The 16,572-nt window shown below is 44.5% G+C and overlaps 1 protein-coding gene across 1 annotated transcript in view; it reads left to right on the plus strand.

The window, feature by feature from the left end:
* PSAT1 (phosphoserine aminotransferase 1) overlaps positions 1-16,572 on the plus strand; it is a 101,458-nt gene that overhangs the window by 42,876 nt on the left and 42,010 nt on the right. The window contains exons 5-7 of the mRNA XM_029615727.1: positions 2,325-2,497; positions 11,175-11,344; positions 12,965-13,093. Coding sequence (XP_029471587.1) covers positions 2,325-2,497; positions 11,175-11,344; positions 12,965-13,093 — 472 coding nt within the window. The remainder of the gene's footprint in view (positions 1-2,324; positions 2,498-11,174; positions 11,345-12,964; positions 13,094-16,572) is intronic.

The raw sequence follows: 16,572 nt of genomic DNA on the forward strand, positions 1-16,572 counted from the left end.
ACCGTGTCTAAGTTGGAATAATGCTGGATGTTATTTTGTTGTCATGCCCCAATAAAGACTACTCGCCTCCACAAGGTCTGGATACCGAAGGGCAGGCGGTAATGGAGGATCACTCGGGCGAGAAATCCGGAGTTCAAATATCTGCGACTGCTATGGCTAGATCGGAGGGAGGAGAAATTCCCCCGAGTATGGCGGATAATATCGGGCCGGGGCCTAGCAGTAATACCAATCGGCAGAGGAGTAGAGAGACGCTGACAGATGAGTCCACGAGGATTTTAGAGGTCTGCCAGCAAGGAATGGTGAGTCAGACTCTTTCGGTGCAGAAACTTGTCCGGCCTAAAGTTACTACGCTTGACTCTATTTGGAATGCAATAGTAATGGCTTGAGAAAACTATATCTGCTCTCGTGGTTGCTGTGAATTCTTCACAAAATATCATAAAGGAGCTTGAAATACAAAAAAAAGATCAAGAGAAAAAGATACAAGAAATCTCTAAGGAGGTACTGTCCGTGAAAGAGATCCAGGTGAAAATGATACAAGCCGAAGACATAGTTACAAGGAAAATTGAAAATTTAGAAAATAAATCAAGATATCTCAATTTGAGAGTTTTGAACTTTCCAAGTGTTAAAATGATATCCCCTCAAGAACAGTTTAAAAGATATATGACTGAGATATTACTAATATTGAAGGTTTACCACCTATTTCAAACATATATTTTGCTATAACACCAAGGAAGATAATTCAACAAGCTCAAACTATATCGGATCAGCCAGCTGGAGATGGTCTATCAATATTCCTTGAAACATCTATGGAGGATCAAGTGGACTTTGTTGGGACTTTATTGGTAACGTTCATGTTTCCTTTGGACAGAGATAATGTTTTAAAAATGTATTTTCGTAACCGAGAGAAGCTGTACCTAGGGCAGAAGGTCTGGATTTATCCAGACCTTACAAAAGATACACAGAAACGCAGAAAAGAGTTTCTAAATATGAGTCAGGCAGTTAGGAACCTGGGGGGTCAAATGATTATTCGATATCCGTGTAAATGTTCCTTGAAATTAGGAGAAAATAAATATATTTTCTTCGATCCAACCTAGAAAGTCGCACAGAATCAGCCTGAAGACCTCTCTCTAGTTATGTATGTGTTGAAGCATATAGCCTCCCTTTTTCTTTGTTAGCTATTATGTGAATGAGATGTCCTGTAAGTAAATATTGGATCTCCAAATTTCTTTATGCTATAGTATATGTTGGGAACTAGTAATATCCCAAAAATTTGCTTTCTTTATCGCATACTTTGAAAAATGAGAAACTATTATTTCTTTATGTATGTTTTAAAGTATGATATTGGTATGATAACGATTTGGAGAAACAGTTCCTGTACTTATATATTTTTTGAAAATGAAAAATAAAGAATTAAAAAAAAAAATAAAAAAGAAATTATTAAAAATAAAAAACTATGGACAAGTGCAAAATGTTGCACATAGGGAAGAGTAACCCAAATTATAGCTAAAAAATGCAAAGTTCCACATTAGGAGTCACCATTCAGGAAAAGGATTTAGGTGTCATCATTGGAAATACATTGAAATCTGCTGCTCAGTGTGCAGCAGCAGCCAAGAAAGCAAATAGAATGCTAGGAATTATTAGAAAAGGAATGGAGAATAAAACAGAGAATACCATAATGCTTCTGTATCCCTCCATGGTGCGACCTCATCTTGAGTATTGTGTGGCGTTCTGGTCACCACATCTCAGGAAAGATATTGCAGAATTAGAAAAGGTACAGAGAAGGGCAACTAAAATGATAAAGGAGATGGAACAATTCCCCTATGAAGAAAGGATAAAGAGGTTAGGACTCTTCAGCTTGGAGAAGAGACGTCTAAGGGGAGATATGATAGAGGTCTATAAAATAATGAGTGGAATGAAATGAATGAAACGTTAATCAGTTGTTTATCCTTTCAAAAGTACAAAGTACATTTAAAACTAATAAGAGAAAATATTTTTTACTCAATGCATAATTAAGCTCTGGAATTCACTGCCAGAGGATGTGGTGAAAGATATTAGTGTAGCTGCATTTAAAAAAGGTTTGGACAAATTCCTGGAGAAAAAATCCATGAATCATTATTAAGGTGGCGTTGCAGAAAGCCACTGCTTATTCTTGGGATAATCAGCTTAGAATCTATCCACCTCTTGGGATCCTGACAGGTTTTTGTAATCTGGCTTGGCCACTGTTTAACCCAGTATGGCATGTCTTATGCTGAGAAACAGCTTGTTGTAATTGTTATTCTGGAGAGAAAATGAATCCTGTATGATGAGGGATTTTTGTCTTGTAGAAATTCCTGATCCAAGCAGCTGGCACTTAAACCCTGAAGCGTCTTATGTGTATTACTGTGCTAATGAAACTGTCCATGGGGTGGAGTTTGACCTTGTTCCCGATGTGAAAGGAGCTGTCTTGGTCTGTGACATGTCATCAAATTTCCTTTCTAAGCCAGTGGATGTGTCCAAGGTACAGTAGAACTCTCCTGCTGACACCCCCCCCCCCCCCCCCCCACACACACACACAAAGGTTTGCAAACACGTTAAAGTGATGGTGGGTCTGAATCATGCCAGCATGGGAAAGGTGCTTTTAGGTTATTTGTAACTGAACCTTGTAAGCTTGATGAGGAGGAGGATCTAACTGCTAGAGTCCGCAAGACTGTAATTAACTTGTTCACTGCTAAGTGGTTGCAACTTTCACGGTGGCAGTAAGTTTGTGTTTTTTGGCAGTAAAATGCCAAAATCAGTGTCTTTCCTTCCTATGTACCTAGATAAACTGTATATATTTTTTTTCCCAGGACAAGGTCTTCCTTTTGCTGTAAAATGTTTGTTGCCATTGTGCCACATTTAGAGACAATATCTCTTTTTCTGCAGCAAATGTGTAGAACTACAGCCTTTTTCAGTAATACTGCTCCAGGTCAAGAGGAATTATGAGTAGCATATGTAACCCCATCCCCGGGGTTGACTGCACACCCATGGGGCCATAAAAGAATGTGTTAATCTTGTCAGGGCTGGAACCATTCCAGGCTAGCTGATAATGCACAATCTCTTTCCCCCAGGGTCTGGATCCTTTCTTGGAAGGGGATAGACTTATCTTGCAGGGCCCAGAGTGGTGGGCTGACCTTTGATAACTTTCCTTTCCCTGGGAGAGGTGAAATGAATTTTCCTCTGCTATGTGTGCTGAGACTGCCAGATAATACACTGGATTCACTTGGTTGAGTGTTAAAAAATAATATACTTTACTCGAGATAAAGCAGGTGAGATGTGGCACAAATCAGTTCTCAGCACCATAGGAGCTCTTTTAGTTAGTCTTTCTTTTCTCTGTCTGCAGCAGTACAGGGGAATCTCTCACCCTCCAGGTCTTGGCTGAGTGAGGTTCCCAAGTGGGCAGGGTATCCTTAGTTGGGCAGGAAAACCCCTTCCAATGCACAGAGAATTCAAAACCCTCTCTCTCCCCAGGGGCAAAGACTCCATTGGGTGTCCTGGAAGTTCCCAAATAGTTCTTACTTACAGGCCGATACAGTACAGTGCGCTCCGACCTGCCCTTGGACGTGCGTTTTCCCTTACCCCTTATTCAGTAAGGGGCGGAAAACGCACGTCCAACCCGCGGCACCTAATAGCGCCCTATTAGGTATACCCGCGCGATACAGAAAGTAAAATGTGCAGCCAAGCCGCACATTTTACTTTAAGAAATTAGTGCCTACCTAAAGGTAGGCGCTAGTTTCTGCCGGCACCGGGAAAGTGCACAGAAAAGCAGTAAAAACTGCTTTTCTGTGCACCCTCTGACTTAATATCATGGCGATATTAAGTCTGAAGTCCTGAAGAGTAAAAAAAAGAAAAAGAAAAAAATTTTTTAAATGGGCCGGCAGCTGTCAGGCCGAAAACCAGACGCTTTTGCCTGTTTCTACCGCACCACCTAATTTAAATACAGAATCGCGCGCACAGGCGAGTGGCCTGTGCGCACGCCGGGAGAGCAGGCGTTCGTCCGCTCTCCCGCGGACTTTACTGAATCGGCCCGTTAGTTAGGTGATGTTCTCTTGTCTCCTTCTCTCTCACTCAAATCCCTGATGACCTCTCTGGGACCTGCAGCTCTCAGGGTTCCCCTTCAGGCAGGAAGGGGCAGCAGAAATCTTCCTCCTGATTTTTCTAGTCAAATGGTTCCCAAAAAATGAGGTTAACACCATAGTTGCTCCTTGCTTTGGGTCACCATCATACCTCCTTCCTAGTTGAGGGTGCAGAGGGGCAGATCTTCCCTAACCTGGGCAGCCCTAGACCAGGGGCGGATTGTGGGAAAATAGTGGCCCAGGGGATTTTTCTCCATATTCGCCCATGGGTACCCAATTACACATACAATTTGGTAAGTCACCAATTACAGAATAAAGGGACCATAAAATATACACAGAAATGCACAGACAAATTAAACTGGAAATAACAACAAGTTAGACTGTATGAAATGCAATGGAAAAACAGAAAATACCATCATTCCTCATAAAACATCAAACAATAAAATCAAGAACTATAAAACATCAATCACAATAGGAAAATCATACTAAAAATATATATTTCAAAACTGCTGATGAATAGAACCTCCAGTAATTTAACTCATATACAAATTTTTGAAAATTTCCCTAACACCAATAAAATATTTCAAAAACAGCAGACATCAAATAATAATAATTAAAACTAATAAGGATAGAAAAAAATCCCTGGTTCTCCATACCTGGGAAGTTTTAATTCCAGTCACCTTGAGATGGTCATGAATTAGTTGTTCTCTAGCACAGTGGTTCTCAACCTTTTTTCTGTCAGGACACACCTGACTGATGGCTCTTACATGCGTGACACACTGAACACATGATCATCATAGGCTAAATGTAAAAGTACAGTTTGCATCCACAGGAACCCCCCTAACCCACAATTATGGATGTAAAGCAGAATTATGACATTCCCCGTACAACTCACCTTACAAAAAATATATTCTGGTTCTAGTGTCATCTCAGTAATAGCAACACAAACTCCAATTACCAGGCTCAATAGCCCTACTTATGAAAAGACAGCAGTTTATCACTATTGCATGTCCTCTTGAGAAAATACAACAAATAAGACTGATACAGTAAAATAGGTCACCTCTGTCATATACACAGAACCGACCTAACATACTACCAGGATCTGCAGTAATGCACATAAATTAATCCACACACAGTTACACTCAAACAGTAACAACCCTACCTATGAAAAGGCAACACTACAAATATTAAATCAGGCCCTAAACACCAATATACCTCCTATTAGGAAAACAGAACTAGCCAAGCAGCTATAGATCCCAACACAGAAATAATTGTATAACTATACTAATAAGCAGAATAAATGTTGCACAACAACTATGAACAGTATAATATCCAACAATTAAAAACTCATAAAATGTATTTAAAATTCTCCAAACACCAATAAAATATTTCAAACAGCAGACACATCATATACTACCCAATAATTAAAATGGTAGTCAGTCAAGAAAAATGAACTTAAAAAGCCACCTTTACTTACCTTCTCCTTTCCCTTGCAGGCCACACCAGAAGCAGCAGTAGCTACTAAAGCTGTCCTCACAGTCCTCTTCCTTAGGGACCAAAACCAGTCTCTTAACTCTCTTACGCACACACACCAGTCAACCCTCAGGACCAGTTTCTGTCTCTCACATATCAGTCTCTTTCTCACACACACACAAGCACATACATACCAATCATCTCCCTGATCAGTCTCTCTCACACATACACACGTTACCTCTCTGGCCAGTCTCTCTCAATCACACAATGCTCTCGCTCTCTCTTACTTACACACAGGCTTTCAATCACACACATGCTCTATTTCACTTACACACAAGCTTTCAATCACACACATGCTCTATTTCACTTACAAACAGGCTCAATCACATACATGCCCTCTCTCATAGCCACAAGCCAGCCAAAAACATGCTCCATCTCTCTCGCACACACACATTTAACACACACAAGCACCCTCCCTGACTCACATATACACCACACACATACAGAAGCACCCTCCCCGTCTCACATATACACCACACACATACAGAAGCACCCTCCCTGTCTCACATACACATTACACTCTCACAGAAGCACCTTGCTTTCAGACTTGCAGCATTTTTCACTTTTACTAAAAGTGAAAGTGATGCTCCCAACAGTTAAATAAGAAAACCACATTCCTATCAGAAGTTGAAATGACACCCTTTCTTCAGGTTCTGGCCTTCCAAGGGACAGCCACCCACACAGTACAGCTTCTCTCGTTTTACGCTTTCAGGCAATAAAGCAAGTGTCTTTCTTCAAACTATCAATCGTATGATTATTCATGTGGGAGATATGGAATAGAAAGACATCCTTAGTCCGCTTCCCTTATAAATGGGAAGATTCCAGTCTTAGTCATTTAAAAATATACATTTTCTAAAGGCTTAAAAAAAAAAAAAAAAAAAGCAAAACAGTTTCAGATTGGAACTATTCTAGTCTTCATGCTTAAATTATGCTTAAAAAAAAACAAAAACAAACCCCACCTGGCATCAGTATCTTAAATTTGTGATTTTGCTGATATGAACATTTTAAATACTTTAATTTTTTTTTTTTTTTGCTTTAGTATTTGTCTCTACCCACTTTGCTAAATTTTATTTTCCAGAAGAAGGATGCTTAAAATTCAGTAATTTCATCTTTCATCCAACTTTTCAAAAGTTGCGCTACCAGTACAAAAGTTGAGGTATATGTATTATCACATTTAATTTTTTTAAACTGGCAGATTCCTTTCTCACATACACACACACAGAAGCACCATTCCTTTCTCACATACTCACCATATACACACATCTCACATACACACAGAAAGAAGATCGGCGCAGCCGGTCTAGCTGATCACGTGGCCGAAGAAAGGAAGATCGGCATAGCCGGAGCCCAGGCACCAAGACTTAGGGGGCGCCGCGGCAGGCAGCCAGCCCTCGACTCACCCTGCCTCCCCCCCTCCCCAATGCCACCCTCCCCACGCCCCCCTGGTGGTCCAGCAGAGGGCTCGGGAGCGATCTGCCGCTCCCGGGGCCTCGGCTGCCACTAACCAAAATGGCGCCGGTGGCCTTCAGCCCCTACCATGTGACAGGGGCTACCGGTGCCATTGGTTGGCCCCTGTCACATGGTGGGGCTAAAGGTCACCGGCGCCATTTTGCTTAGTGACAGCCAAGACCCCGGGAGCGGCAGATCGCTCCCGGGCCCTCCGCTGGACCACCAGTGGGGGCGACGGGAGGGTTGGGGGCTGGCAGAATTTTGAAAGGGCACTTTTTGCCCTTTCAAAATTCTGCTGCCTGCCGCCCCCTAAGTCTTGGCGCCCTAGGCACAGGTTGCCGCGACCTACAACTATCACGTGATTGGGGTGACCGGCCCACCGGGGCATGCCCGAAGCCCCGATAGGCCAATCCGCCCCTGCCCTAGACACAGGGTTCTCCAGGGTCTCACAAAGCTCCTACCATGAAAATACAGCAGTCCAAAAGATAACCCAGAGGAAAGCCCAGCCAGCCAGTTAGTGGACTGGTAGGAACCCTCCTCCCAACCTTGCTTAGGATTCCCAGGCAGGGTTTGCCTGGATCTTCCAAGCAGGCCTGAAAATACAACGAAAACAAGGCTCCTTACGGCCACCTTATTCTCCAAAACCTAAAAGCAATGCCTAGAGTCTCTCTGTAGGGAACTGCTTATAAATCTTATCCAAGGGGACGGCCATTACAACACCCTCAAAGGGAGGGTCTGCCTATGAATGGTACCTCCCCTCACTCTAACCTGCTTGCTGTAGTTAAGATAGTGAGACTAGGGCCAGTTACTCATAACATTGCAGATGGAGAAGTTATCATCCAGTGCTACTTTTGCCTACTTTCAGAAAATATAATTTCTGGCAGGATTCATTACTGTCTATCCGCTGATTTCACAGGAAACTAGGCAATGGGTAACAATCTTGATGCAACTTGTTCTCTATCTTCTTGTCTCTTTGTGAGTTTAGTACCTGGACACTAAGGCATCCAGGCAGAACTTACAGTTTTAGAAACTACACAGAAGACAAATTTAAAAAATAAATAAAATGTTCCTTCCCCAAACCCTTCTTGAAATGGAACAAAAGTGTGAAACTACAAAGCTTTGAAGTGATGATACTCCAGTTTAAGGGGGTTTATGGGTTTAAAATACTTTACATTGGCAAAACTGCTGTTAATTCCTGAAATGCTCATTTTGTTCACTTGTGCTGGCATGCCTTATTGTGTATGCATTTTTATTTATTTTTTTATTTTTTTTAGAGAAAAGTAGGGTTAGGTCTAAAGCTAATTTCTCTGTAGTCTGGAACCCACCATGGGCTCTTTTCATAACTTAATAATGAGCCATCCTGCCATGGGTTCTGTCTTCTGAAATTGGACAAGGTTAGGCAATCTCTTTTCCTCCCTAAGTTTTCTTGCCCATAAACTGAGCCAAGGGCAAGAAAATTGGAAGCACTTTTCAGTAATGAATGGCATTTTGAGAAGGGTTATGTGTGTAATAAATCTTTGCAGGAGGAAAAACTGTCCTCATTCCTTGAAACCAATCATTAACTTTTGTTTCAGGAAATGTAACTTGTGACAGGATTGCTAATTTTTCAGACACTGAATTATTCAGACACAAGAAAAATGGCAGGCCTTAGGTGGTGTGTAAACTGCTGCTGTTTGAGCTCCATATTTCTTTTCCCCACAAGTTATATTTGAATAATTAGCCTGCTTCATGTTATGTATTTTCTGAAACCACACCAGTAAAGACTCCAGGACAAGGCTAGAACTTTTTTTTTCCTCCCAGAATTCTTACTCATAATTCCTCTTGAATTTTTCCATAGTAATACTCCAGTTTATGGGGGCTCCCTAATTGGCCCAGGAGAACTGTAATTTTTAAAAACAGAGTTATCCATATCATACTCATGGGAACTTCCACTAGACAAAAACATCAGTTAAGTTCCAGGGTTTCATCAGGTCTGAGGATTTTGCAATTGCTGGCATGGGAGGAGAGGCAGGCCTTGAGAGAAAGAGGTACTTGGAACAAGTGATGTATGGCCTTTTGGGACTCATGGTAACATAGTAAATGGTGACAGATAAAGACAAAAATGGTCTATCTAGAATGCCTAGCAAGGTGTTTAGGTTTGAAACTGCCGCTCTGTGCAACTTACCCCGGACTCAGAAAAAATGTATTATCCTCCAGTAAGACTTCAATTCAAGAAATCTGCAAGGATTACTTGATCCTCTATTCGCACTATGGTCAAACATTACTGTCTCACAGAGGACTCCAGCATGGATGCTGGTTTTGGCCAGGCAGTACGTAATAATGTGTTTAACAGCTTCAACTCTCCCTCCATCATGGTGGGTTGCAATCCTCCCCTAAAGACAGATATGTCTTTAGGGGACATAATCCCCGGTTCAGGAATCCCCATTTGTGAGGCGGATTTAGTTCTGCTTGTCCAGCAGGAAAGTGAAGTTGCTTATCTGTAACAGATATTCTCCGAAGACAACAGGATAAATTTGCCGTACTTGAATGGAATCCACTTCGAAGTGCTAAAAAAGTGGAATATAAATAAAAATAATTATAACTTCCTCATAGAGTTGAGCTTATAAAATGACTGAGGCGACCCACATGGCGGTGGCTGCACAAGAACACCTGCACATGCTCAGAAAGAATGCTAGATTTTTCTGGGCTCTGAGAGAGCACATTTCGGTGTCAGCACTGTCCAATGATGTCACCCACTTGTGTGGCTGATTTGTCCTGTTGTCTACGGAGAACACCCATTATAGGCAAATAACTTTGCACTATCAAAATGAAGATTAATTACTACTCAATACAATAAAATCAATTTAAACTTCAAAACAGAAAAAAGCTTTTACTTAAAGATGCAGAACTTTTAAGGTTTTGGTGTAGAGTAGCCCAAGAAGTTCAGTAATGGTGCATCATAACTAGGGCAGTTGCTTTTTTGGTGATTTTACTTTAGCAATCCAGAGACCAAGGGGGAGCTCTGAACTGCAGGCAGTGCTGACATTGTGCAGCGCTCAATACTTGCGGCAACATAGTGGCGTCCATGGTTGTTGCTACAGATATAAGCAGTTGAAAGCCGGTGAGGCCTGCAACTTTGTTTTGGCTCTGCACATTTCCAGATTAAAGACCCTGAAAACAGAAGTCCTGACCATAAGGCAATAGAAATCTCTTCTCCTACACACTCTCTCGCCCCTTTCCCAGTTCATCCAGTAATTTCCAGCTCCCAAAAACACACTCTTGCCCTCCCTATTTTATCTCCTTCAGTTCTCTCAATTTCCCCTAGCTTATCCCACCTCGAATACTCTCCAGGCCCCCAGCTCATCCACCCAGTCTCTTTCCAAGCTGTCAGCCTCCACCATCTGGCTCCTTTGAACCCCCCGCTCTCCTGTTTACTTTTTGACCTTCGCTGAAGGCACCTCCCCAGAACAGCTGTCTTCTTCCTGCGCCAGGCAGCTCAGAGAGTGTGAGCGTATGCAGTGCCGAACTCCTGCACTATTCTCAGAGTCTCATGGGAAAAGGGCATAAATTCAGGTACCGTGCGAGCCACACTTGGAGCTATGCAGTGCAGGAATGAGACTGCTGTTCCAGGGTGACAGCAGAAGAGGGAAGGACCCAACTATTTTCGCCTTCTGCGCTATTCCTCCGGTCTTCCAAGATTGTGCAAGAGAACCAGAAAATTCTGCACAAATTCTGCATTGCACAGTTGGGCTGAATTTCCCCAGGAGTGCACTGGATAAGGGAGCTGAGAGCTTCTAGACATGTTGCTGATCTCACCTCTGCAGGTGAACACCATAAGGTTTAAGGCTAACAGAAAAGAGTATTTTTCACTCAATTACTGTAAAAATAGTATTTTAAATATATTAACAAGGAACCATTCTGTGGCAGAAAGCAGATTTGGTATCACTAAGCAAATTCTGTATCTAAAGCTTTTCAGAAAACTAGGAGCTCTGAGCACAGACTAATTTTAATATGAGAAAAATTCAGTATTTAAAGCAAAAATATTTGTGATTGCACTGAAGTCCCGGAGTCTACAAATTCAACCACATCTCACTGTTCTGTCACTTTGGTGTCATTCCCTAGTTTGGAGTAATTTTTGCTGGTGCTCAGAAGAACATTGGCTGTGCCGGGGTGACTGTGGTCATTGTCCGTGAGGACTTACTGGGATTTGCACTCAAAGCCTGCCCGGCGGTTTTGGACTACAAAATTCAAGCAGGAAATGGCTCCCTGTACAACACGCCCCCCTGTTTCAGGTAACACCATTGATAAGATCAATTTTAAATTTTTTTTTTCAGTTTAACTTTAGTAGACTGTAGTAGTTTATATTCATCAGAAGCCTTCAGTAATTAGATATTTTTTAATACAAATATAAACTTATAACTGGAAGATTTTTGCTGTCCTGAATCTCATTCAAGTGGCAGCAGCTCCAAACGATTCCATGGAATGAGGGTTAGTTCTCGAGACTCTAAATCTAGCAATCACATTATGCTAGAGTCTTGCACTTGTCCTAGTGATGCCATGGGGTAGCTGGGCTGAAGGTAGCAGACCCCAACTCCTCAAAATGAGTCAATGCCAGCAGATTGTTGGTGGCCACATGCAGTTTAGGAATGCAGCCGAATGGTCGGGCAGCAGCCTCACTAGTTTTGGTAGCATGTTAGATTATTGCACAAAATATAAAAAGAATGGACCTGTTTCATGGCATAGAATCAATTTAGCACTACTTCCTCAAAAGCAGGGGTCCCCAAACTGTAGCCCAGAGAGCACAATTTTCCAGCCTGCCAAACTTTTCCTTTTTATTTCTGATCCGGCTGCTGAAGTTTTTGTGTTCTATAGAGTTTTTCTCGCCTCAGGTACAGTGGCAGCAGCAAAGCTAGAGGGGTTTCCTAAGCCCTAGCAGCTGAAACAGAGGAAGCTGGGGGGCCTCTCAGGTCCGGGCAGTGGAAACAGAAGACGGAACGTGTGATAGCAGAAGCAAGCGCTGGTGGGGAGGTTGGGCCCCACCAGTGACATCAGAGCCCTAGTGCTGGAAGCAAATGCTGACAGGGAGGCCAAGCCGCACCAGTGACACTGGAATTGTGCCACTGAAAGTGGGTGTTGGCGGAGAGGCCAGGCCCCGCCAATCCTACCAGAGCCACTGCAGTGAAAGTGGGTGCTAGCAAGAAGGCCAGGCCCCACTAACCACAGCACTAGAAGCAGGTTCCGGCAGAAGGGCACGCTGCATTGGTGAAGCTGCAGCACTGGAAGCAAGCACTAGTGAGAAGGCCAGACCCCGCCAGCTGCAGTGCTGGAAGATCAAGGTGGGTGGGTATGAGAGAAAGGCAGGTTTACCGGAGGTGTGGTACAGTTGCTAACTTCAGAGAAATCTAGAAATATTACTGACATTTATAGGGGCCTTGCTTCCTGCTCTGAAATAAAGGAACGCGCCCTGCCCCCGTTCACAAAATCCAAGGGGAACCCCTGCCAGCCCTCCCAGTGGTTTTAAATGCTCGATGTGGCCCTTTCCCTGAACAGTTTGGAGATTTGCTTACCATCTGCACTCATGTATTTAGAGAAAGGTGGAAACTGACCAGCAAAATGCATGCTTTGCAGGAACAAGCAGAAACCCATTCGAGATGCGCTCTTCCATGGAATATAAAATAAAATTCCCTTCTTTTTGAAGTTGACATTTTCATTAAGGTTGAAGGTGTGCTGTAAAACTTGTCATTGTTTTATACTAATGGGAAATCTACTTTGAAATTGAGTTTATAAACTGGATTTTATACTTATCTGTAAAGAAAGGCTGAGAAAATCAAATTCTCCTGAAAAAAAAAAAGATTTTGGTATTAGCTCATCACCATTTAGCTTCTTCTGAACTGTTGTATTTTTGGTTACAGTATTTACATTATGGAGCTGGTACTGGACTGGATCAAAAACAACGGAGGAAGTACATCTATGGAAAAGCTCAGTTTAATGAAATCACAAATGATTTATGACATTATTGATGAATCCCATGGATTTTATGTGTAAGTTGATATTTTTGGTTCTCTTTTCTCATGTCTGATTATTCTGGCTGATTTTAACTGATTATAGTTTGACCCCAAGCTGTAGACAGATTGTCAGAGAAGACTCAGTATGGAGAGGTGAATAGCTGTACCAGTGCGCATCTTATCATATTGTCTTGAAGCAGAAAGGTTATTTCTGGAATGCATTGTTTTAAAAGAAGTTCTGCTGATGGAGACTTTTCCTGAGTATATCTGTATACATATGTATACAGATATATCTATATATATATCTATATCTATAGAGCAGACCTTTCTGGACCATGAAATAGGGATACCACACAGTGCCTTTATTGGCGATCTGTTGACTGGACAGTTTAGCTTGCTCCCAAGCCGCCTTCAGAGCCGGATCCTTGCCCTGTTCTTCCCTAAGCTCTGGAAACTGGTCTAACAGGGTCCCCACTATTTGGCTAGTGTGCCCCTCCTCTTCTCCTTCCCATAGGTCCGCCTGTCCACATTTTTCCCTCTTTCTCTCAGCGCGAGGTTTGCAGCTTACCCCCGGATTCTCCACTATCCCTCCCTCCCTCAAAGGGAAAGACCTCCTCAATTTCCTGTTCGGGGTCTGAGGCAACCTGCGCTTGGGCCTGAGCCCTAGTGGTTATAAAAGTTTGTTTATCTCTAAGTACCTCGGCGAGGTGCTTCCGCTCTCGCCCTCACATGAGGGGTACCGGTAACCCCTCCACCAGGACCACTTCTACTACATCCTCGTACTGTCCCCACTGAATGATAACCTCATGCACCGGGTGCTTGACTACTTTGCCATGCACACATCTTATCCGGGTCTGTGGGGAGTTAAGCCCTACCGCGAGAGCGGTCTTCCCAGAAATCAGCAACTGATTAGTGCCTGTATCTATGAGAGCTTGCACCGGGTGCCCATTGACCCCCAACCCATTGGAAATATGAATTTTGCCCCCTAGATGCTTCTCCCTCCCCATGCTTAGGGGGTTGAGCATACCCCACGGCCAGGCAAGGACACTCCCTCTGGAAATGTCCTGGTTCCCCCACCATGAAAGCATTTAAGTGCCCTGGGCTTCCTAGGGGGTTCCCAGCTCCGTCCCTTCCTCTCCTGGGAATGGGCCTCTCCTTCTGCCCTCTGGGGTTTGTCGCATGGGGTTACGGGAGCGGCCTGGCTCTCTTCCTTTCTCAGACCTATTTCCCTTTGCCCTTTCCCCTCTTGCAGAGGTCGAGCTGCCCCCTAGGGCCGCTTTGGCCTCTACCTTTCTGAATTCACCACGGCCCTCTCAAGCCCTGTCGCCCCTTGGCGCACCACCCAATTCCTCATCGTGGGAGGTAGCGCCTCTATATAACGCTCCAACACAATCATCGCCATTATTTTCGTTATAGTCTTACCTTCTGGCTCTAGCCACCTATACGCCAGATCTTTTAAGTGCTGGGCTGGTGCTCGGGGCCTGTCTCTGGGCTGAAAGCATGTTTCCCTGAATTGACGGCGATACCAGTCCTGTGTTATGCCTAGCCTGTCCAAAATAGCCGCTTTCAACGATGCATAGTTCACCGCCTGCTCTGGTGCCAACGCCCGGTAGGCAGCCTGAGCCGCGCCGGTTAAACACGGTGCTAACCTGGCAGTCCACTGTTCACAGGGCCAGCCTGCCACACTGGCTATGCGTTCAAAAGTAATAAGAAAGGCCTCTGGGTCATCCCCAAGCCCATCTTTTCCAAATGAATGTTTAGTGTGGATTCTGTCCGGCCAAGTCCAGCAGCACCCGTAATCGGCTGTGGGGTACCTGAGAGTCCTGAGGTATGTTGGGCCACCCATAGTTGTGAGACCTTTCGCTGTTCCTCTAGAAGCTGGAGCAAAGGACATTGTTGCTGTTGCTGCTGTTCCATCATCTGGAGCATTAGCCGCTGCATCTCTTCCTGCTGATTCTGCATCTGTGCGGCCATCTACTTCAACACATCGTCTGACGCCATCCCTGCAAGAAAACAGCGAGACGGGACCCAAGTGTGGCCGCTCAACACCTGCCCCTCCTGTCCCAACCGCCTCCTTCTCCGGGATACCCTCACCCCATAGCTCTGGCCGCTTACCAGCTACTACTATTTGGCAGCAACAAAAAAAATTTTTTTTTTTTCAAGGCTACTGCCTCCTCTGCAACTTGGCCTCTCCCACCGACTCGAGCGGGCAATCCTATTTAGGCAGTCTTATCTACTTTTACCTTCACCAGGTCAGTAAATGCACTGGTATCCATTTGGCCTCTCCAAAGCTCCTCTGAACGGCGAGTTCCGAAGTTCCCACTTCTGATACCATATGTAACGGCTCACCACCAGCGCTGCCCGGATCCGCCACTCCTCTGGGTTCCTGGTTACGTCCTCAGGGAGTCCCTCTTCACCCCTGGACCGGCCAGGCGCTTGTAACTCCCCAGGTCCTGGTCTAAGCAGACCCGGTCTCTGTTTGGCTTCAGGGTTCTCCTTAGAAGGAGCGGGTGGTGAAACCAGCCTCCCAAGCAAAAGGCAGTGCAAAGACAGTTTTTTTTCAAAACAGTTTATAAGGCAATTCAAATGTTCATTACCATTACTTCATCACCCTCACCTCCACCAGGCATTGGGAACTCACTGCCCGAGCATCTAGTTCAGTCTCCCAGCACTCCCGCTCCCCACAGGCGGGTGCTTGACCAGTTTGTACTATTAAGTCAAAGACCCTCTTTTAAAGCATTTACCCCCACATGCTCTATAGAGCCCTTCATCCCCACTTTCCTTTAAGGTATGAGTTGTAACTCTCCCCCTTCCTGGCTACTCAGTATCCATGGCTGAGCTGGAGGATTCCTCTCCCCCAGAACCTACCTCCATCCCTTCCTCCTCCTGTTCTGAGGAGCTAGGCTTTTCTGGCCATTCCCACCATGCCGGCATGCCCCCTTCCTCCAACTCCATCAATTCAGCTGTGTCTGACTCGTTATCGTTTAACTCTGACAGCTGTTTTCCCCTCTTGCTCTGCCCACGGGTCAGGTGGTGGTTCTAAGAACCTGGGAGTTGAAGTTTTTGCTGCCTTCGGCATCGCCCTCTGCTGTCTGCCTCTGGTATTACCTGACTTCATCCTATGGTGCCGGGGCTGTTCCTGACCCATATATATTCCTCTCCCCCAGAACATATATAGTTCTGGGGAAGAGGAAGTGTCCCTAGCACCTCCTTTTACCGTGGGCCCCAATTGGCATATTTTTATTTACTGGATCGCGCACACAGGACACTGGCCTGTGCGCTCGCCCGCTCTCCCGCGTTTCTTTCTGTATCGGCCTGATAGTTTGCTGCCTGTCTCCCCCTCCAGGCCTACACAGAGGGGTAGATTTTAAAAGCCCTGCGCCGGCGCGCCTATTTTGCATAAGCCGCAGGCGCACGCAAAGTCCTGGGATGCGCGCAAGTCCCAGGACTTGCTAAAATGGGCGGTCCGGGGGCATGGCTGAGTGCCCCGACACAGCGGCCTGTGTCGGGGCCTG

Source organism: Rhinatrema bivittatum, chromosome 9, assembly GCF_901001135.1.
Source record: "Rhinatrema bivittatum chromosome 9, aRhiBiv1.1, whole genome shotgun sequence".
NCBI classification, from domain to species: Eukaryota; Metazoa; Chordata; class Amphibia; order Gymnophiona; family Rhinatrematidae; genus Rhinatrema; species Rhinatrema bivittatum.